This window comes from Patiria miniata, unplaced genomic scaffold (genome assembly GCF_015706575.1).
Source record: "Patiria miniata isolate m_02_andy unplaced genomic scaffold, ASM1570657v1 HiC_scaffold_5, whole genome shotgun sequence".
NCBI classification, from domain to species: domain Eukaryota; kingdom Metazoa; phylum Echinodermata; class Asteroidea; order Valvatida; family Asterinidae; genus Patiria; species Patiria miniata.
The window spans coordinates 28215562-28238981 of NW_024037072.1; the positions used below are offsets into that span (position 1 = coordinate 28215562).

Below are 23420 nucleotides of genomic sequence, written 5' to 3' on the forward strand. Positions count from 1 at the left end.
ATTTAGTAGACTGTTCGGAAACGATAATGTTCAGCGAAGCAATCTTTATATACATTATAAAGAATTTTCTGTGCTATTTTTAGAATTCTATTTTTAGAATTAGTTCATCTCCCCCTGAAGGCTATATAAGTTGAGGATCTTCGTCAAGAGAATCATTTTGAATGTGGATATTGACAGCGTCACGTCGCTCTCGAGTAAGTGCTTTATACTTACATTTTATACAGCGCATTCCAAAATACCTGCAACATTTTTTTTCTCTCAATAACGATTCCCTTTATTCGTTATCCAGATTCCTTACAAGTTGCAAGATGAGCCATCAGAGAATCCTGAACCCCTTTCCGACAAGCACTCCGCCCAGTGCACAGTTCCTTCGATGCTTGCAAGAGGAGCTGGATACCGACCCAGATGAAGACCAGCTTATGGTAAGCATAACGGATATTAATTGACTGTCATTGTCTTAAGCCCTCCTATTCCCTTCATGACTTGTACAATGGAAAGGTCACCATAACTCCCGCTACAAGCCATCGTTATACGATTTGAAAAGTTTGTTTCATTTCAAAATTATCCTTTGTTAATAAATACATTAAAAATAAACATGTTACTAACAATCTGTTTCTTTTATCTCCTTATCTGCAGATTGTTGACATTCCTCCTGACCATCCCACCACGAGGGAACTCCAAGACTTGCGGAAAGGACGAACGGGTCAAAAGCAAGACGGAAATGCAGCCAAACGGAAACGGTTTCCGTGCTCGGTGTGCGGCAACGTCTTCCATCACTTGACCAACCTGATTCGACACCGGAAGCTACATAAGATCGGACCGAGTGTCAACAAGAAGGCCGTGACATGTCCGGTGTGCGGCAAAGCGTTCTCTCGTCCTGACAACATGAAACGCCATCGTAAGAGCCACACTGCAGATCAGCCGTCGTCTCCTATCTGTCCAATTTCGGATCAAGACAATGTAGAGTCGACACGTGCCGAGGCCGGAACAGACTCAAACAACCCTTCCCTAAATTTGGATGCTTCAACTGCAATATGTCCTGCCTGCGGAGATGTTTTCCCGAGGGTGAGTCATATGTTACGGCATCTGCAAAACAACCACGGCGGAATGTCGGCAACTTATCCAAATCCGGACGAGCCAAACCCCGAACCCTATCAGTCCGTCCATAAGGATGTAGGGAATTCCCGTATGGAGGTCGTTTCCGACGTCCTCACCTCCTCATCGCCGACCCTTGAGCCACCATTGTCCCCACCACATTCACCGGAGGTGCACAACTGCCCGCTGTGTAACAAGTCTCTTAGTCGATATGACAGCGTGAAAAGACACATCAAAACGTATCATGAGGGCGGTCCAACTCAACAGTCATTGCCCGAAGAAACCCTAACAGACGGGGAAATGCTCCACGCACAGTCGATGGAAACTGTCCTGGAAGATCCCCAAGAGTTTCCCGCTGATGCACAGCAAGTGGCTGATGATGTTCTCAGTAAGCTCCGTCAACACTGGCTACCCATTCGCACGCATTACACGACAGAGCGCCGAATTCAAGATGTGTATAATTTTCGACTAGTTGGTAACTCGGTTGTAGACGTTGACAAGGCTTTGAGTATGATATTCCACCGCCTGAAGTGCCGCGCGAAGATCAACCTATCGTTTGGTTTCATACTTCGACATTCAGAGACGGGTCAGTTAAGGTACTTTCACGCGAGTCAAAACAACGCCAGATTGTTCTCGACACCAGAGACTGTTGGGACGGAACAAGACATGGATCGTGTGAGAAAGAGGGTCCGGGAGACAGACATCTTGCAGCATGGCATCCTTCGTCGACCTGACACCAAGTGGACCGTTGCAGCCACCACAAACATGACGGTTTACGTCAACAAAATGCCACAGTTTCCCATCGGCTCACCTGCAGACGAACTTCCACCTTACGTCGCCAACAACCGGGGTCTGATGAACCTGCTCCGGAACGCTAACGGAGGAAAGGCGTTTGATGACAATTTGTGTTTCTTTCGTTGTCTGGCCGTGCACAGGGGAACCAGTTCACACCCAACTGAAAAGGTAGTACATCATCTGGTCGAAACATACCGGCAGGCCACGGGTAAACGCCGTGTAGATGGTATAACGATGGAGGAGATAGCCATCGCCGAAGTGGTGTTCCAAGTCAATGTGCAGGTGTACATGCTGATGCCGGTACATGTCGATGACGAAGATGAGGAAAACGAGGTTGATAAAATGACAGAAGACAAACAATGTCCTAGTAAATCTACGATCCAGGTGGAACTGATCAGGCGTTCTCACCGCCGCTATCCCGATACTCTGTATCTTAACCTGTGGGGAAATCATTTCTCCTACATTTCCGATCTCAGTAAGTACAGCCGATCCTACACCTGCTCCAAGTGCTGCACCGTGTTTAGGAGATCAACCGATCTTCTACGTCACGAAATAACATGTGACGTCAACGTCAAACATAAGTTCAGTGGAGGTTCTTACCAACTGCCCTTGACCGTCTTTGACAAGTTATCAGAGTTGGGTATACATATAGAGGATGACGTGAAATATTATCCTTTCAGAGCCACTTTTGATTACGAATGCTACTTCCAGCCCGTATCTCCGTCAATGCGCCAGCGAGACGGAAAACTGCGATGGGAAGCACGCCACGAGTTACTGAGCGTCAGCATGGCTAGTAATGTACCTGGTTACGAGGCACCACGCTGTCTCGTCAGTAACGGCAACCCGCGTGAGTTGGTATCGAACATGGTCAGCTACCTACATCTCATCAGTGGAGCTGCGTACGCCATACTGCTGGAAAAATTTGATGTCATTTTCGAGCAGTTGGATGAGCTGGTTGAGGCGATGAGAAGCGAGTCAATGCCGCAGAGCAAACTGCACAAGCACATCAACAAAGTCAGAGAGGAGCTAGACGAATACCTCAAAGAGCTACCGGTACTAGGCTTCAATTCCGGGAAATATGACATCAACGTCATCAAGCGGCATCTGTACCCAGTTCTTCAGCAGACGGATCCTCTGAAGTTGATCATCAAAAGAACCTCCACGTACATGGCCCTGAAGACAGAAAAGTTAAAATTCCTGGATATCTCAAATTATCTAGCTCCGGGTTATAGCTACGCGAAATTCCTAAAGGCGTATGACTGTGCATCAGACAAAGGATTCTTCCCATACGAATGGATAGATGACTTGCAAAAACTTGACTATGCTGAACTTCCGCCTCACCAGGCGTTCTACAGCAAGTTGAAGGGGTGCAATATAACTGAGAAGGAATATGAATACTGTCGACACGTATGGAAGGAACACGGTATGACCAAAGTGCGAGATCTCCTTATTTGGTATAACAATCTCGACGTCGTCCCCTTCCTAGAAGCGGTAGACAAGATGTTTGCATTTTATAGGGAGCGCCACATGGACATGTTCAAATCCGCCATCTCTGTTCCGGGCTTGTCACTTCAGTATTTGTTCCTCACTCTTCCTAAAGACGTCTATTTCAGCCTCATCGACGAGGCAAATCGTGACCTTTACTACACCATCAAGGACAACATCGTCGGGGGTCCGTCGATTGTCTTTCATCGCTATCATGAAAAAGGAAAGACGTTCATCCGCAAAGGTTCAAAACGTTGTCAAAACATCGTCGGCTTTGATGCCAATGCATTGTATCTTTGGTCGCTGATGCAGGAAATGCCCGTCGGGAACTTTGTCCGCAGGAAGGCTGAGCAAAAATTCAAGCCGGTCCAAAGCCAAAAGTGGGGCACCATGGCGGCAGAGTGGATGGAATGGGTGGCACATTCAGAGGGTGTTCACATTCGGCATAAATATAACGCCAAGGAGAAACAAGTCGGTGCCAGACGACTCCCCGTGGACGGTTTTTGTGAGGAAACCAACACCGTCTTCCAGTTCCACGGGTGTTTCTGGCACGGCCACCAGTGCTCTTACAACACAGACGAATACAATTCCGTCAGAAAAATGAGCATGGAAGAGTTGAGGCGCCAGACTGAGCAGACGTCAACGTATATTCGTCAGCAGGGTTATCAGCTCAAAGAAATGTGGGAGTGTGAGTGGCGGCACCTCCAGGCTACCGATCACAAGCTGAGTCAGTTTGTGAAATGTAACCGACTACCACACTATCACCGTAAGACGATGACGCAGCAAGAAATAATCAACACAGTTATGGACGGGTCCATGTTTGGTTTGGTCGAGTGTGACATTGAAGTCCCAGAGGCTTTAAGAGATCACTTCGCAGAAATGCCGCCCATTTTTAAAAATATAGATATTGGTAGGGCAGATATCGGAGACCACATGCGTACTTATGCCGAGAAAGAAGGCACGATGAAGACACCTAGGCGTAGTCTGATCGGCAGTATGTACGGCAAACGTATTCTGTTAGCCACTCCCCTACTCCAGTGGTACATCGGTCACGGTCTGCAAGTTCTCCACGTGCACGAAGTCATCCAGTTCAGAAAGAACAGGTGTTTCGAGGCGTTCGGTGATGCGGTGAGTGATGCACGGAGGGCTGGAGATTCGGACCCTAGTAAAGCCATCTTAGCCGATACCATGAAGCTCCTGGGAAACTCGGCCTACGGGAAGACCGTCACCAATCAGGAGCGACACATGAACGTCCGCGTGTGCAACGATGCAGAGGCTCCTCGATACGTCAACAAGTCCCATTTCCGTGCACTTCACGCGCTCGATGATGACGTGTACGAAGTGGACATGGCTAAGAAGATGATCCGCCTCAACCTCCCGCTCCAAATCGGCTTCTTTGTCTATCAGTTTGCGAAATTGCGCATGTTGGAGTTCTATTATGACTTCTTACTCAAGTTTGTCCACCCGTCCGACTTTCAGATGTGCGAGATGGACACGGATTCGGCTTATCTCGCCATCTCGGGGAATACTTTAGACGATGTCATCAAGGAGGAGATGAAGGAGCAGTATGTGAGGGAGAAGCACCAGTGGTTTCCCCGGGACGACACCGCCGCTCACCTTGCCTACGACAAGCGGACTCCTGGATTGTTCAAGGTGGAGTGGGAAGGAGATGGGATTATTGCTCTCTGCAGTAAGACCTACTACTGCTTCGGATCCAAGAACAAAATAAGCTGCAAAGGACTCAACAAGGCCAATAACGACATCACCAAGCAACAGTATATGGAGGTGTTAACATCACAGACAGCTAGCGGAGGAGTCAACCGAGGGTTCAGGATGCAACGCGATGGCATGTACACGTACGAACAAGCGAAAACTGCATTCAGCTATCTATATCCGAAGAGGAAAGTAGATCCAGACGGTGTGTCTACCACGTATCTTGACTTATAGTATCGAAGTGTATAGGGCCTATGTGATATCTAGCAATAATTGATAATGGCACGTCGGATTTTTATGTCATTTCTTTAAGAATATCTCCAGCTTGTTTTCCAAACTACAAAACACGTGTAATCATGCTAAGTTAATTTTGTTTTAAGATAAAAGATAACAACTTCAAGCTTGCTTTGAAGCCTTACATTTTTTTGTCAGCCACGAAGACATTTTCAAATGAAATGAATAAGCAGTAAGCGTTCCGTTTTTATTTCAGAAAAACTATTTTTTTTTTTAAACGCTCAATTAAAACTTGTCCTTTTTTATGAAACATGTATACTACACATTCTCTTTTTTTTTTTTTTTTTTTAATTAAGCTATGATAATGGAAGATTTAATAATTTAATTTGGTAGGGAAACACTGATACCGTCGCTCGAACGAAAGGGTATGGATGGGAGGAACGTAATGAACTTTTTTTTTTTTTTTTTTTTTTTTACATCTTAATTTCTTCAAATACGAAAAAAGTAACGTTTTGAGGGCGACTAAAATAAAGCTATACGTACATAATTATTAAACTAAAGTTGTCGGCTATTTTTTCACCTTAATCTATCTATGAACTGAACCGAATTAATCTGCCAATTACTGATCGTTATGTTTAATTATTTTAGCATTTCTTTCTTTTTTTTTCTCTCTTACTTTATGTAATTTTTACATATTTTGTTTTATATTGGTTGTAATAAAGTAAGCATTGATTGTAATTAAACGCATGTTTTACTGATTGCAGTGATTACGAATAAAATACTTGAAAACTGAATATCGCCCGTTGACCACTTAAGGAATGTTCTGGTGAGTTCCGGTTGGTTTTAGGCACCCCGAGTCGTCTTTTATTAAGTTGTGTGTATTTTTATTGTTAAAGGATATAACGCTTATATACGTGGCTTTTAATATTCAGTTTCAGTCCTTTTGTGTCTGCAGATGGATGACTGTTCTAGTTACGTTTTTAGATTCGTTTGAAAAGTGCGCGCGTTTGATTTTATTTTATGTTTTAAGTGTATTTTGATATTATTGTTCGTGTCCGTGTTCTGTGTGCACTTTTTTGTAATTTTAGTACGTCTCGATGTGTGCTACTTCAATGTTATTGTTTGTCTCTTCTAAAACCCTACTTTTGTTTTGTTTTGTGCAGAAAAAAAAATATGCTATACGTACAAATATATTTATAAAAAAAAAAAAAAAAAAAAAAAAAAAAAAAATAACGAATAAATAAATACAAAAAGAGTTCAATTGATGATAGTACATGTATATTGAGAACTGTGTTTATCGATACTCGCCTTCATCCACGAATTGGGTTAAAATATTGTTTCGTCCACATTCACACACAGTGTCTCGATACGCTATCCTGATCCTCCGCATACCATTTTATTATACTTTTGTCTGCAAACGCTTTAATCCTCATTAAACCCTTATCTCCACCTCATTATCGATTTGTCTATCGATCCGTGACGTCACCTCCCCACAGCCACATCCCCTCTGATGATCCTCGTCGGGGTTACCGATATGATCCTCGATGAGGATCATGATCCTCCACAAAAAACCAGGGTCAAATACGCAGTCTACACTACTGACTCAATTGGTGAAAAGCACTTGTGATTTGCTGACGTGTTGAGCACATTAATATCCGAGTTCACGGAAAATGGGTACTGTGTGCGTGCCCAGTTTAGTTTGATCAAAAGTAAGGCTAGGAAAGTAGGAACATAAAACATCAGTATCGTGGAAGTGTTTTTTTTTTAGCATTTAAGCGAGAACTTTCTCCATGATCACAGCACCATACCAGTGCCATTAAGGGCGGATATTATAAAGGTGGAATTTGGACCGGGCTGGGCGTTGCCCCTTATTCGAGTACTATATCTGTCATCCTTCCGACCCTCCGTGATAATAATATAGGCGAAAGAGCTTAGAATATGGAGAGAAAAACAAGACACGGCGTTACAACGCAAATTTTGATGTATTTCAAGTATGCAGGAAACTACAAATGAGAATTGGGATCTTGTTTAACTTTTGCCACAGGGACGGCGGGACAAGTGGTTTACCAACCGAACCCCCCCCCCCCTTATCTGCCTTATTTACTGTAACTGTTAATACTCCCATTATTTCGAACGTCTGATATAAAACAGGAAAGTTACATAAAATGTCTAACATTCGTGGATTTTTTTAATGCCAGACACGGCAGATTTTTTTGCCTAGCATGCACGCATAAATTTGCACATAAAACCGCCAAATTTCAGGCCAATTATAAAGCTGCCGTTATGATTCCCATGAATGGTTTCAGACCTATCTTTTTTACACACATGCATTATCCTAGCGAACACGCGTTTGCCGCCAACTTGAAAAGAAACGTATTGTGACCGGCAAGATTTTTGAAACTTACATTCCTTCAATTCTTTAGAGAAATAATAAGGCCTACACGGAAATGCATGGTTTCCAAGATAGACCTATAATTTTTACGTCAGAAGGTAGGGTGCCACTTTTGAACGATTATCATTTCACCAGAAACGCATGATGTAGAGTTCACGATGGCGCATTCTGTACAGTACTGTGCATGTCCGACATTATTTGGGCCCCGGGCCTCTAACACTTTTTTTTTTCAGAAAGTGGAAAACACTGTGTGGATCCTATGCGTGCGTGACATATGGGCGTAAAACGATAAAAAAAAAGGGGGGGGGGTGGGAAGGAAAAAGAGGTGCGAAGCCATATTGCTATTTATTTGATGGGGGGGGGGGGCAAATGCTCCCCCGCTCATGCTCGGAAAAATGACAAATTGAGAATATAATGAAAAAGTTAAAAAAATTGCTTTGCCCCCCCCCCCAGCCCCCCTGGGAAAAAATCCTGGCGACGCACATGGTGCGTGATCCATAGTGTGCGCGTTCGTTCCTCCAGTTTGTTCAAAGATCCACCGGCCGTGACTGCATCATGATTGCTTGTACACTCGTGTTCCCTTTTGTTTGTGACTCGAACTTTTTCTCGACAGCTCCCATACATGAAATTTTCCCGAGGGCCTGGGCCCTGGCCCATTGAAGTCGCACACACTCCATTGTCCCAAGTTTTCAGTCTGAATGGATAACCAACCCATCACCCAAACCAATGATCTCCATATGGATCTCAAGTTGATCGGATCAGAGCCCAGGGTGTAACGCCCTGCATAATTATAAGCCCATCACATGCACAATGTTTCGCCCAGTCTCTGAAAAAGGCATTTTTGGTTTAGGGTTAGTGTCGCAATATGAAGTATAAGTGGAACACTCAAGGAAATCATGATACGAAATTTGCGCTGAATGATTGTTTACAGTATTTGTCTCCGGTTTTTCTTAACTATATACACGAAACCAAAGGAATGACCACAGTACAGCGCGTCCCTAAATACCCTCAACATTTTCTTTTGCGAGGCTCTGTTGTAGCGTTGCCGCGGAAACACCTATACCGCCACTGTTTTACATCATTTTAAAGCTTAGAATCTTAATCTCCATGGTAAGTATTGGTTTGATTTTCAAAAGGGTTTTGAAATGATTCGTGTTCAAATAAAAGCATGTCAAAAACAAACTCAACCGATTTCAAGGAAAACTGGCCATGCGCACTGTTTTTGAATGTGCTAATGGTTCATCATAATCATGATGTGACGATCTCGTTGCCTTTTACATTTTGTGTTTCCTATTATTTTCGATCCACGTAGACTACTTTGCTCACAAAATTGTTCTTCGTTTCAAGTTAAAGTTTTGAAATACACTAGCGTGCGGTATACCTTTATTCAAAAAGCGCGCTCAAAGTGTGACTCGACTTAGGCTGATGTATACCCCATCATCGATTTTCCTTGAAACCGGTTGAGTTTGTTTTCGACATGATGCCTTTATTTGAACACGAATAATTTTAAGAACTCTTTTAAATATCAAACTAATACTCGCCAGGGATAAAGTTCAGATTCCAAGCTTAACGTGTTTCCGTGATGACGCTATAGAGCCTCGCAAAAAAAGTTGCGTATATTTAGGGACGCGCTGTATGTAGAAAGGTAGAAACCCTGATTTCTTAAGTAGCTGATGGGCCCGTAGAGATACTTGTTTTTCGTCTGGGATTTGGAATGCCCCTCATTTTCTTGTTACGAAATAAACTTGGCTCTCTTTTTTAATCCAATTAATTAGAAAAAAAACCTACTCGAACGAAGATTTCGTGGGCCAGCAAAAATTATCGGTCTGTTAAGGCCAAAAAAAAAAACTCGGTCTCTGGTCAGCGCGCGCGTCGATTTTAATCATGCGCGTCAACCTCCCCCCCCCCCCCCCCAAATTAACACGGAAGCTACAACAGCGCCCTCTATTGCCGCCCTCCTCAAATTTTTGTACCAAGGAGCACCATGGAATGGGGAAATTGCACCAAGGCAAATGATAAAGGGCACCAAGGCAAATTATGGAGGACACCACCTTGTCTGTACAATACAAGCTTGAAAAAAAAAAGCCACCAAAAAAAAAAAAACCGCGTCGCCGCATCAATTCCGGAACTTCGGTCTGACCAGAGACCGACTATTTTTTTTTTTGGCCTTATGCTGCGGAAAATCGTAGCGGGTCCTGTGCCGGCATAAACGAAATAGCTCAAAAGATTTAGTGAGCTATTTATGAGGGTTTTTTTAATTTGTGAATGAGTAGCTAGGTGGGACTGAGCACATATCCGTGGTGGGCCCGAGTGACCGTGTCAAAGCCTCATTAGCTGCGGCGGTCTTCAGGCTCTATTCCAACCAGACTCGGTCCCGAAACTGAAACCAACCCGAAACCGACTTGCAGTGCGTGAGTCGCGGGTCGGATTGGTTTCACGATTTACTACGCGGATGCTCAGATCGGAATCGCAGTAGGTATTCTATTTGGAATCGGTTTCCCGCGGCGTGATCGCGGACATGGTCCCCTTCCTTCGTGGTCAACTGAACCCTGTACCTATAGCTGCCATAACCCTAATTTGAATCTCGTAAAATAGAGTGCAATCTCTTTTGATAACGAAATTTCTTTGTATACGTACGTGTACTCTGTTTATGAACGTTACCATCCCTTATGCATCTGCCCAGACATGGCACATGGGCCGCATGTGGGCTTAATGTGGGTAATCCCTTATGTATCTGCCCAGATATATGGCATATGGGTCCCACAAGGGCTAATGTGGGCAATGCATGATCTGCTGCTGCCCAGACATTTGGCATTATCGGCGCCATAAGGGCTAATGGAGGAATTCCTCCATAATGTGGGCAACCTCAGCTCATATTGCATCTGCCCAGACATTTAGTATATGGGCACCATAAGGGCTAAATGTGGGCAATCCCATATGCACATCCATGCATCTGCCCTATATGGGCCCATCTTATAGCTACCCATATGATGGGAATGCCCATGAGTATGCCCATATATTTGGCATATGGGCCCCATCAGGGAATGTTACCTGGGACCTCACTCAATGCGGATATATACGGCCTGCACATTCTCGAATGTGTATCCTTGTGGAGACATTTCTTTGTTCTCGCGTAGTAAAGTTTTCGAGTTTCAAAGTGAAGTTTCAAAATGCTCTTGTTTTAACCAGAATTAATTTCCTTGGCTGAAAAACTCTTCCACTTTGCGACAGATCAACCCACCTTGGAAATTCCTAGTTTTTGAGTAAAATCCACATATCTATTTCGTGAAAACCTTGTGGAGACCTATTCATCTATAGAATTGCCCTGTGGAGACCTATACAGTATTTTGTTCCCTATTGTGGAAATGTCTCCACAAGGATACACATAAGCGCTCATACTTTCACTTACACACAAAAAAAACCCAGTGCCTTTCGGAGTACACGTAAACACAAATTGTAGTGTGTCCGGCTTAAGGCACCGTAGGTTTCCGAGACTGGTCCCCAAACTGAGAATAAGGATTGTTAATGGCAATGAAGCAGGAAGTAAAGGGTATCCATCTACCCGTACCCGGATATTATGAGGCAAATGCGAGCGCCAGATAAATGCACGTGTACTTGTACAAATACGATAACAACCCAGTGAATGAACTAGAATCTACCTCACCGCACCGAGAAGGGGAAGTGTTGGCATTTTTTTTGGAGAGTGTCGGTAACAAAGCCATTTGAGGAAGTTCATCTGTGCTCACGGTGTGTGATCACTGAAACAGTCGTATTAAACTGGATTGATCGTTCGGGGGAAGCACTCTGCACAGAATTTTGCAGAATTCTGTGACTTTCTTCACAACTTCGCCATTCGCTTCCCTCACCGCGCCGCAGTTCCACACGTTCCTTGAGCGAGTGAGTATGCAACTGCAAGTTGAACTTATATTTAAAGTTGCGGACTTAAGGCGATCGTGTAGTGTAGGGCCTTGTTTAGTTTCGATCAAATTAGATTCAAGAGTTTTTTATTACCCCAAAATGACATTTTCAACCTGAAGCAGACTTCTCTCAATTACTGTAAATCACCTAGGCTTTTTTTGTAATTTTTATTTTAACAATTTCTTGACTTGGGGAAGAAATTACGATTTTCCTAGTCCGAGTAACTGGGACCCAACTTATCACCTTTTTAACATTCGGACATAGTCTGGCGATAGCATCACTAGGCCATATCCGAATATCCCATTTTCCTATGTTTTTGTACATAGTGGAAGTGTGGCCTTTATTTACGGAGGTAGTCCAGTAAATTGGCCACATTTATGGGGCTATACTTTTATAAGAACCGGGCCGCGCCCATATACACGATCGCTGAATTAAGGCACAGGTGCATTCTGGTTCTAGAAGTTGGTGAAATAGCTTCTGGGGAAAAAAAAATGGAATATAGTTGTTTAATTTTCCGATTAAAGTGAACTTATCTTGGCGTAAACATAAGTATAAACTACAGTATTGTTACTCTGACCCAGTGATATGAAAAAAAAAAAAAAGCAACTTACCCCAACCCCACCCCCAAAAAAGAAACAAAAACAATCCTGACCATTTCTAACGTTGCCTTGCAGAACATTAGAATTTTCCAACTGTGCCTTCAATTCCGTAGCTGTTATAACCACCATTTGACGGGATGTCTGACACATCATCAAGCAGCGGCCTGAAACAAAGGAAGGTCAAGTCTCCGTCGTCTTCCCCTGGGGTGGAGGAAGTGGACACCAAGAAGAAAGAGCAAGTGCCTGTGCCACATGTTCGGAAACTAAGACCGCCGACTTTATGGTAAATCTTCTGCTATTTGGCCCATATACACCTTGTGTCCCCTTGTTGACCCTTTGTAGGGCCAACATCTTTGACGCTCGATCATCAATTTTTTTTTTTCACAGGTATTCCCATGAGTAATAATAAAATAATAATAATGGTTTTTTGTATAGCGCTCATGTCTGTTATGAAGTGACGCTCCAGGCGCTCTATTATTACCCTGGCTTTAGCACGGCTGCCATTACGGCGCTCAAGCATTGAAGGAATTTCTTCCAACCAGGTACCCATTTACTACACCTGGGTGGAGAGAGGCAATCGTAGTAAAGTGCCTTGCCCAAGCGCTCAAGCACCATGTTGAATGTTCCCCGTCAGGATTCGAGCCCATGTACCACGGCACATGAGTCGAACTCCGTAACCATTGGACCACAGCACCTCACTTGACCCTTGTAAATGAAAGATGGCTACCGATTGTAAAAGGGATATTGTAATAATCTTTGAATTACAATGGGCCTCTTGCTCAATTCGGTTGATACAAAAGCTAGACGGGGTAGCACGGCCACCTTTTTCAATTTTTTATTAAATTTTAATCTTTAATAAGGGTATTCCAATTCAGTTTATTAAAACACTTGTTTCCGAACATTCAATAATACCAAATTACTATTGATGCTTAAAATTAATACATTTGGAATAAAATAAATGGTGTTGATTTAGATTCTTACATAATGCCTTACCTAACATACAATTGGTAAAGCTGAGGCCAAAACAGTTGACTCAAGTCTCATGTTCTGCGATTTGTTCAAGGAATATGAGTGAAATCTGAAAAGTTCCATGTCCATATCATGGACATTACACAGCGTCAGGGACATCATACAAATCAGAGAATGCTCAGTGAATAAACCGGAAAAGTAATTTTTTTTTAAATCTTATACATTACATCACTTATATTTTTTTATTTTAAATGTCAATGACAGAGCCAATTAATAATGATATGTGACCTGCCATAGCATAATGAGGAATGACCCCCACCTTCGACTTTTCACGTTATGTACATCATGTTAGAGGGCAAATCATTGGCTTTCCAATGATATCAAATTTATTGCTATAGCTTAATTTATTCCAAAGATATGACACAGGAACTTCAACAGTGTCCTGCCAAGTTTCGCTAACCTCATTTTGAGAAAAACGGCTTTGAAAAAAAGAAAAGGCTTTGCGCCGCCAACGGCACTGAAAAACGTTCTTCAGTTTTTCCACTTTTGTGGGTATTTTTTTCCCAACAAAAAGGCATAGTGTGAATCGTGGATAACTTGGCTACTGAAAAATACAAAACAATCAAAAATGATTTACACATGATTTTTCTAGTACCATATATCCGACTTCAGGCGTTGATTACTCAAAACAAGGTTTTGCATTGTTTTGGGGGACATGCCTCATTTTGCCTCAGTAGCTCACATATGTAATTCAAAAGAAAATGATTCAAAGAAATTATACAAAACTCCAAGTGTGTAATCTCCTTGACATTACTACATGATGGACGTATAAGATTTGAAATATATTTTTATGTCTATTCACTGAGCTAAACAGAACACAAAAACTTTTTGGATTTGTAAGGACGGTGGAATTGCTCTAGACTGACAAGCACAATTGCTAACTACTCACCATTTATGAATATACTTCTCAAACTTTTCCGAGATACAATGTATGTGTTCATTCATATTTGTAATTTTTATTTTCACAGGCAGCGTGTTAAATTTCTACTGAAAATACTGTTGGGGGTCGCCATTATTGCCGGTGGAATTACGTATTACATAGAGTCACCAATCAATCCTGAAGGTTTCAGGTGAGTCTGATTGATTGATCCATTGTGTATTGGATTTTTGAAAAACACAGTCAGAATTTGGGACCAATTGTGGATGATGTGAATCAACGGTAATAATAATCTTCTGTTGAAGGAATGTGCTTTCCTTAGATGCCTTGGACTTGGACATATATACGGACTATATGTACATATAACCCATTTTTTACATTGTATTTATCTCCTGAAGAATCCATAAGAACCAATGAGTGCTTGGGCAGTTTTGGGCGGTACAAGGAGTAAAAGACAGGGCAGTTTGGGGCTGTACAGGGACTAGTTTGTAAAAGTACTTTTCAAAGACTTGACAAACTACAAATGTACCCCCTGACTCATTTTGTAGGGATCATGGTGCTGGAACTAAGTGTGTGCCGAGTAACTTTGCTACAGCCGTCAAATAACACACGCACCTTTGAAAGCTGGGAAATCCACTTTAAAAAGATGAGTGTGATACTGCTGGTCATAGCCAGAGACAGCCTTAGTTTCAGATTTGTCATACATCTGGGCACTCTGTATCAAAATATGGCATTACATATAAAACTGCTAAATTTTTTTACAATGTACTGAGGATAATGTTAATCATAAGCTGGGAAGAAAATCAACAGGTACATTGTTCAAAGTTATTTTAAAGTGGGCTTGAAACTGTGAAACCTTTACCCTCAAAGTTGATGTTTTGTTGTTTCTTTTAGTCTTCCAACTCCTCCGACTCTAAAGGGCGTTCTTGCCCCCAACACAAGGCTGTATGATGGTGTCAAGATCCTGGAAGGGAAGATCCGAGGCCCGGAGTGCCTGGTGGAATATAAGGGTTAGTGCCTGGTGGAATATGACAGTTAGTGCCTGGTGGAATATAACAGTTAGAGCCTGGTGGAATATAACAGTTAATGCCTAGTGGAATATAACAGTTTGTGCCTGGTGGAATATAACGGTTAGTGCCTGGTGGAATATAACGGTTCCTGGTGGAATATAACGGTTAGTGCCTGGTGGAATATAACGGTTAGTGCCTGGTGGAATATAACAGTTAGTGCCTGGTGGAATATAACGGTTAGTGCCTGGTGCAATGTGACGGTTAGGGCCTGGTGCAATATGACGGGTAGTGCCTGGTGCAATATGACGGTTAGTGCCTGCTGCTGTAAGTCAAGGGCTCTAGACTTCCTTGGAAGTCCTTGTTGTCAGTGTTGAAATTACAAAAGATATTGAGTGAGCTTTGTTCAGAACTGTTTCATAGTTGGACTAACTTTCACTCCATGGGTGCTAGTCAGTGTTAGTTGATACACAGCCTACATAGGTTGGTTGCATTGTTGCAGTGTTGTAGTCGAGTACTTTCATCTGAGTACAAAGTACTACAAAGTACCACTCGCATTCGAGTACTTTAACCCTTAAGAATGAGTATGGAACCCAAGTCCAAGTACTTGGGCCTTTGAGTACAAATGTTGTGAAGCCGAGTCCAAGTACCTCCAAGTACGAGTACTATGACTCGATCCCACGCTGACATGCCAGTCGCAGAGACGAAACATGTTGTCTATGCAAAGACTAACACAAAGTAAATTGATGCTCTCCACAACCCGGTACTTTTCAGTAAGTATCGATAAAACGGAGCATGTGCCTCTCCATGTGAGTTTTTTTTTTTTAATTCAAAACTGAATAACTAGCTTTTTTCCCCAGAGTCCTTATAATCAGGCATTATTGATGACGGAGTACAATATCCAGTAGCCGAGTCCAAGTACTTTGCTTCTCGAGTACGAGTCCCGTGATTTCGAGTTCGAGTATTTTGATATTTGAGTACGGGTGTGAGTTTCAGTATTCTCAAACGTACTTGAGTTGTTCTCGAGTACGAGTACCAAGTAAAAGTACTACAACCGTGCATTGGTGGTTACCAATTTGAATGCGTTTTTATTCCTCAAATCATTGTACCTTCCCTCAGAATTAAAAGCAAATCAGGTTTTTTTTTAATGCTGTGTTTTTCTTTCTCACAGGTAAAATTTTCACAGGGACGTATGACGGTGCAATCATGAGAATCACCAATGAATCAAGCCTGCGTAGTATGGGAAGGCTAGGTACCAGACCATGCGGTAAGTACAATTTACTTCTATCTATCTATCTATCTATCAGGCTACGTCCATCCACTGTCGAATGAAGCCCTCCTCATGACGTTTCCAATCACTTCTGTTTCTGGCTGTCCTAGTCCAAGTCGCTGTTCCCATATATGTAGTTATATCATCTCTCCATCTTTTCTTTGGTCTTCCTCTCCTTCGCTTTCCCATTCGTGGTTGCCAATCTGTTAATCTGCATGTCCATCTATTATCCTGAATTCTTGCTACATGCCCTGCCCATCTCCATTTTGCTTCGCTGACTTTCTCTATGACATCTTTCACCCCAGTTTTCTGCCGAATAACTTCATGTTTTACTCTATCTCGTAGGGATAAGTGAAGCATCTTTCCATAGCAATGTACCTTATTACTCTTTATATAGACTTGTTGCACAAGTGCCCCTCAAAAAGTTAAAAAAAAGAAGAGTTTTGGGGAGAGCACCTGAAAACATTTATTGATGTGTCAAAAAAGTAGAATACTGAGAGAAGGCCATTAAAATTTCTATTTTTGTATTAGTTAAAATGAAAGATGCCAATTGTTTTCCTTTAAAAACACTTTTTTTCCACATATCGTATACTATATCTTTAACATACCTGAATGGGTGTAGAAGACATATCAAAGATTACAAATATGAATAAATTTGAAAATCGAACAAAATATCACCAACATTCAGTTTTTTGCATTTTTCTCCACTACAGCCTTTCTTTTGTACTGTAATTTTCAAGGGTGGCCAGAAGGAAAAACCCAGAGACTATTACTTTACATGTTTTTGTGTGTGTAAATGATATCAATCCTCAAAAACTCTTCCAACACTTTGAGGATCGGGAAGTTACCAGTCAACATGAGACTGGTAGGGGCCTAAAAAATCAGCAAATTTTCTATTTGCTTTTCATAGCAGGGCTGGGATTTGGCATAATGTTTCCTGATTTCAGGAGCTTTGCCAGGATTAATCCTGATTTCAGGTGTGTTTTTTAAGAATCCCATTTGGAATCTGGAATCCCTGAAATTTTACCCTAAAGGTGGATTACCCATAAAAGTTTTATACACAACAAAAGAAATGGGTATTTTAAAAAGTGCTCAAAATCTAAAGAAGGGTGCTGAACAACTAACCTGATGAAGTTTCAGCTCAGTGAATGCTGTATATTCCGAAAAAACAATATTCTAGCATCTTGATTTCAAATCAAAAGTTGCTGAGTCATATTTTGAATTGGGCCTGAATTCAGCGTCTGAGACACGTTCTCACTGAGCGGATTGCAGCTACACGATGTCACGCACTGAACCGACGAATTATAGCAACCGCGCGCGTGCATCGTGCCAACGCTTTGGTGCGCTTCTCCGGAAATTTCCAACGATAGCGTCTTTAGACGCATTGTTGGAAAGGCCTTCTTTTATTGATTTCATCAAAACGACAGTTTGCCAGAAAGAATAATTTCACAGGGAGTTTAGTCCCATTTCTATCTTTTAACCGAGTATGCTTTTCAAAAATAATTGCATCAGTTACTTTTTGGATAGCTGCAAATGATGGACTGTACCTTTAATACATGTTCCCCCATTGTCACCCCTGTTATAGGCACTCCAGCTAATGAGCCCAGCTGTGGACGCCCACTAGGAATGAGAATCTACAATGGTGATATTCATGTGATGGACAGCTATATGGGGCTCTTCCGTCTGAAGCACAATGGTATGCCCATTTGAGAATGCTGTACCAATAAGCCTCTGTACTGATGACGTCACACTTTGTTTACGTGTGCACTTTTCTATGGGATAACGAAACCGTCGTCCACGCCAGGTTCCCATAAGAAGCACACGTGTGAACAAAGTGTGACGTCATCACTACAGAGGCTTATTAAGATCATTCTAAGGTGGATTTCCAACTACTCAAGAACATTGATACATCCACAGTTGTTTCAGATTTTTTAGTCTTTAGTTTATTTCAGATCCTCACAAACATTAAGAAATTAATTCATTAAACATACATAAGTTTCAAATTAGGTTTTTGCCCTTCACCGATGTTTAAACACTGTATACTCAATGTGTTACCTCCCGAGTGAAAGATGGAAAAAAAATCACTCGGGTGGGACTCGAACCCACGACCTCCTGCTTTCTAGTGCAGATGTCTTACCTCTCGACCACCGAGCTAACGGGATTGGTTGGCTGCTTCGAATCTGATGTACATAGCAGCGGGTACCGCGTGAAGGGAAAACCTAATTTGATTTATATCACCCCGACGCAAAATTCCATCTTATAATAACATAAGTTTACAGAATCGGTTAAATTGGGAACCATAAGAACACCAACCTACCAACCAACCAAAATAAAATGCAAACACTCATAAAAGTTCTACTTAGTTGAGATTTAAATTTTTTTTTTTAAATATCGTTTTGTTCAAGCTTTTGTCAGAGCATAACCATGCTGTTATTATCTGGAATCAACAGTTTAAATCCCAGTAAAAACAAACAAGTTGAAGAAAAACATTTATTGACTTAAAAAAAATTTGTGAAGTAAACTGCCTAGAAACAAAATATAAAAAGACATTGGGCTCACTTGTTTAAAGCACCATTATTCCAGTTAGTCCGGGAATGTTATTTTGTATATTTGCAACCAATAGTGCAGCGGATATTCGAAGAAATTGTGCACTTTTGCATAAAAGCGTGAAATTTGGCACAGATGTTCATATTCATGCGAGAAAATGGTTTAGATGTGGAGCCATCGCAAATTTACCCTTTTAGGGGCGTTGCATCCATTTTAAAAACGGGGGCGGGACTCATCATGCCCGCAGTAAAAACGGTTGTTCCCACTCGTCACAAAAGCAGTAAACTTCACAAAGACATAATTATATAGATTATAACTGTTTTCCAGATGCGGAGCCACCACAAAAGTACCTTTGTGGCAGCCATTTAAAAAAAGGGGGGGGGGGGGTTGTTAATTATTTTGCCTACCTTAGGAAAAATTGTGCCCACATTTTATGAACGAATGAAACTTCCCACAGACGTTTATATTTATGAGGAAAAAAAAATCTATATGTGTTTTTGTTTTTGTCTCATTGGTATTGGTATTTTTTGGCCACCTTTCCTCTTGCAGGAGTTATTGACTGGCTACTGACCAGTGCTAGGTCCTACGATCAGTTTCCCCTCAAGTACGGTAACGACCTGGAAAAGATGAAGGGTGACAACAAAGACTTCTTCTTCATCGATTCTTGCAAGACGTGGGACCACCGCCAGCGAGATAACATCTTGTGGGAGGCGGGTGGCTGTGGGAGGTAACTGGGTTGTTTTTTTCTCAGTCATTATCTATTCAAATGAACTGTGGTGTATTGTCCATGTCCCCTAACACGGCACGGCCCCTAACATTGGGCACTTGGACTTTTCGCTTCTGGTGCCCTGCTAGAGCAAAAGTTTTGCCTCAAATTGCACACTAACTGAAATTTTCATCAAGCTCTAAACATTCTTGATATAAAGCTTGAGTTTGCCTACCCGAGAAAGAGAGAAATTTTGCTTTGGTGCAATTTTTAAAAATGTTTTTTGAATGGCACAGATAAAACCCTTTCAAAATGCACCCAAATTAAGATAATAAGTTGCAAACATTTAACATGTTTTTGTAAATATGTGACTGGAAATAAGAATGGTTTATCAGAATTGGCCAAGTTTAAAGAAATTTGTAAATGTTCACTTAGGGATTTCCGAGATTTGTTCAAGCGCGCCATGTTAGAAAACACTCTACAGATTTTCTGCCTAATTTCCGGACGCCACCATTGTTTCATTTCGGACAAAATTTTGTGACACTTAAAATGTTCACAAGTGTGCAACAGCAAGCATTATTAAGCTAATAGTAACGGTATTAATATCTGAATGAATTTGAAGCTTGACAACAAAGTTGTTTGGCAACACTGCATGAGGAAAGTCCGGGGAAACATCAAAGTGTGCAACTTTAGGGGAAACCACCACAGGAATTCCTTCGTCATTGTTTATCCTCATGTGACTAGACTTGTTAATTTCTTTGTGAAAGGACTTGTGACGGACTCCACTACAACATCGGCAAAAATGCCATCAAAGTTATCCAGTTTAGTAGGTGTGGATAGAGGAGAATGAATTTACACTATATTTCAATATTTTCCCTTCCAGGTTATTGTGGTTCAACCCTGTGAACAACATGAGTAACATTGCCATACCTAAGCTGTACTACCCAACAGGCATACAGTTCTCCCCCGATGAAAACTTCATGCTCATCTCAGAAGCAACACGCTTCCGCATTCTCAAGTAAGTTTTATTGTATTACTCTTTCCACAAATTTGTTTTTCAAGTTATAGTGTCCCTGTTGTTCTTGTCAGTATTTGCTTAAAAGGCACCACTTTTAAGGCCAAAAAAAAAAGTCTCCGGTTTCTGGTATGGAGCTTGCCCAAAAAGTGATGTGGCGACGCGGCTTTTTTTTTTTTTTTTTTTACCTGACTTTTTTGCTTCAAATGTGTGCTGATGACTGCAAATGGTGTCCGACTAAACTTAGTGCAAATATATGGGAGTCCAGAGAGGCCACATAAAGCTTATTCTCGACCATAACCCAATATAAAAACACGTTAAAATTGTGCAGCAGCAGTATTCCAGTCAAACCAGTGAGTTTGGCGGTTTTGGGACATCATCTTTCATTAAAAAAAAACCTTTTTCATTTTGCCGACGCGCATGGCTACGGCGACGCGCGCGCATACCAGAAACCGGAGACTTTTTTTTTTGGCCTAAAAAAAAATAGTTGTTTTTGGCACACAATGTCACAAATGGAGTACATTGACGTTATTTCCCATTTTCTTGCAGGTATTATTTCCAGGGCCCACTATCCGGTGGCTATCAGGTATTTGCCAAGAATTTACCGGGTTCCCCAATGAAGGTCCGGCCCAGCGCCAGCGGGGGTTACTGGGTGGCTCTGGCTCACGTCGGGGGACGGATTGGCTCCTCCATTCCCATCATTGACTTCCTGTATGAGAGGCCCTGGCTGCGGAAAATCATCACAAAGGTGGGTGTCTTGATCGTGAGGATTGTTAATAGATCTCCAGATTTTGGTGTCTGTTATTCTGCACGTATCTGACTGACTGACCCTCAGGCACACATGACTGAGCCTGGTTGTTGGCTGTTGAATGAGCCAGGCAGTGCTGTTGTATAGGATAACTGCGTAACACCGATGAATTCTGAATCAATTGAATAGGTGCTCTGGGACCAACTGTACTATGCTTGCCTTGCCTTGTATTGTTTTTGTTTGTGTGGGGAAGAAGCTTTATTGTTTGTTTTTGAAATTGTAAACAATTTAAGCACAAGTTAATCAAAAGGTTTCCGGTCTCAAGTCCAGCTATTCAAGGCTGGCCTTGGCAGAGTTGTAATGACTTGAGTCACTCGAGTCACAATTTGTGTGATTCGACTCGACTCGAGTCACTGTGAACAAATAACTTGACTCGACTCCAGTCCCTCATCAGAAGACTCGACTCGACTCGACCTTCTTGACCTAATGACTCGACTCGAGTCACTTCTTTAAAATGACTCAACTTGACCCGAATCACAAAAATGAGTGACTCGTTAACAACTCGCCTTGGGCACGTCAATCTCAAGTAGAGGTAAATATTGCATGTTCATTACACATTGTTCAAATGGTTCATGTGACTAAAAGGCATGTACGCAATTTCTTATCATTGATGCCCTCTTGACACTGGGTGCAAAGGTACATATTAATACGTGTACACGTATCTATTAAGCCCTCCCACATAGGCAACAACTCATGCACCACTCACATGCCATACTGCATGTTCCGGACACGTGTTTCATATCCATGTACACCACGTGGATCAGGGCAGGAATCGAACCCGGGCCATAGAGCTTGAAGGCGAGGAAAGAACCAGTGCGCCAACCTGACTCCCCAAAACGTCATGAAATAATCTCTGTCCTATCATACAGTATATCGACGCTGAAACCCTCACCAGCTGGCTGCCCAAGTACGGCATGATCCTAGAGCTGGACCAGCAGGGTCAGATCATCCAGAGCCTGCATGACCCCACGGGGGAAGTGGTCTCATCTGCAAGCAGTGTCCTGGATACAGGAGACGCACTGTATGTTGGCTCAGCCGACAATAATTACATTGTGAAAATCGGGATGGAAGACCGACCACTGGAGAAAAAAACGCAGACTATAGAATCAAAGAAAGCATAGTGGATGCTTACTAATTTTGTTTTGAAAGATTTTTAAGGATTGAAAATGAAACTACATGTACTATTATTTTTTTTTATTTTGGAGATGGAGTAAGTTTAATTATTAGGCAATTTTTTCTCCCTCCCTCTTTCAAATGCAATGCATTCCTTTTGTACTTCACGTAACGCATTGAAAAATTTACTATAAAAAATAGACATTAAGAAAAGATGATAATGAAGATGCAAGACTTATAAAAAAACAGACTCTTGAAAAAAAATACATTCAGGAAATGTTATAAAGTGTAAGTGGTAGAATGTACTTGAGCTCAAGTGTAACAAGATCAGAATATGCCAAAAACATCAAACCTGCTTGTGAACCAGTGTAAGTCTTGTGAAAACACAACTTGTTCATGTTTTGAAAAGAAATCATCAGACAACAGATACAATGTTGTGTCATGCGCAGACAGGGCCAGCAGTCAGTGGGTCCCCCCTCCCCTTGGCAAAAACCATAAGTATAAACTATATGTGTATTTGTGATTTTGGTGTGATGTGCTCCCCTATGGCCCCGCTAATGCCTGGAGTTGACAACGGAGCTGTGTGCTGAGCTTAAAGGGAATATACATCATTTGCTTTTGCTGTAATTTTCAGAAATGGATGGAATTGGGGGGTTGGAAATATATAGCAAATATAGTTACACTGACTTTTTTGAGGTTTTGGGTTCGAAAATGCTATAAAAACCAAGAAAAACAATCATTTTCCTGTAGTCTGGTTCCCTGACTCCATTTAAGAAGAAACAGAGCAGTTTACATACATTGGGGAATTGTAAGGTCA

The 23420-nt window shown here is 41.9% G+C and overlaps 1 protein-coding gene across 3 annotated transcripts; it reads left to right on the forward strand.

The window, feature by feature from the left end:
* Nucleotides 1–11252: 11252 nt before the first annotated feature.
* On the forward strand, nucleotides 11253–23098 carry LOC119741042 (adipocyte plasma membrane-associated protein-like). Of its 3 annotated transcripts, none has more exons than XM_038216644.1 (10): nucleotides 11253–11611; nucleotides 12345–12514; nucleotides 14229–14330; nucleotides 15032–15147; nucleotides 16316–16411; nucleotides 18000–18110; nucleotides 19511–19688; nucleotides 20551–20685; nucleotides 21232–21430; nucleotides 22360–23098. In XM_038216644.1, exons 2-10 carry the CDS (start codon nucleotides 12369–12371, stop codon nucleotides 22609–22611), a joined length of 1335 nt encoding a protein of 444 aa, XP_038072572.1. In that variant the 5' UTR covers nucleotides 11253–11611; nucleotides 12345–12368; the 3' UTR covers nucleotides 22612–23098. The 3 variants fall into 3 exon arrangements, with proteins under 3 accessions (XP_038072572.1, XP_038072573.1, XP_038072571.1); XM_038216645.1 differs by having other exon boundaries at nucleotides 11253–11461; nucleotides 12307–12514; XM_038216643.1 differs by having other exon boundaries at nucleotides 11254–11611; nucleotides 12307–12514.
* The last annotated feature ends 322 nt before the right edge of the window (nucleotides 23099–23420 follow it).

What these genes read in the sequence shown, in the direction of transcription:
- LOC119741042 (XM_038216644.1), top strand. Translation starts at nt 12,369, where the DNA reads ATGTCTGACACATCATCAAGCAGCGGCCTGAAACAAAGGAAGGTCAAG. An exon ending in CTTCCGTCTGAAGCACAATG is followed by an intron (nt 18,111 to 19,510) that starts GTATGCCCATTT and finishes TTCCTCTTGCAG; the next exon opens with GAGTTATTGACTGGCTACTG. An exon ending in GAGGCGGGTGGCTGTGGGAG is followed by an intron (nt 19,689 to 20,550) that starts GTAACTGGGTTG and finishes TTTCCCTTCCAG; the next exon opens with GTTATTGTGGTTCAACCCTG.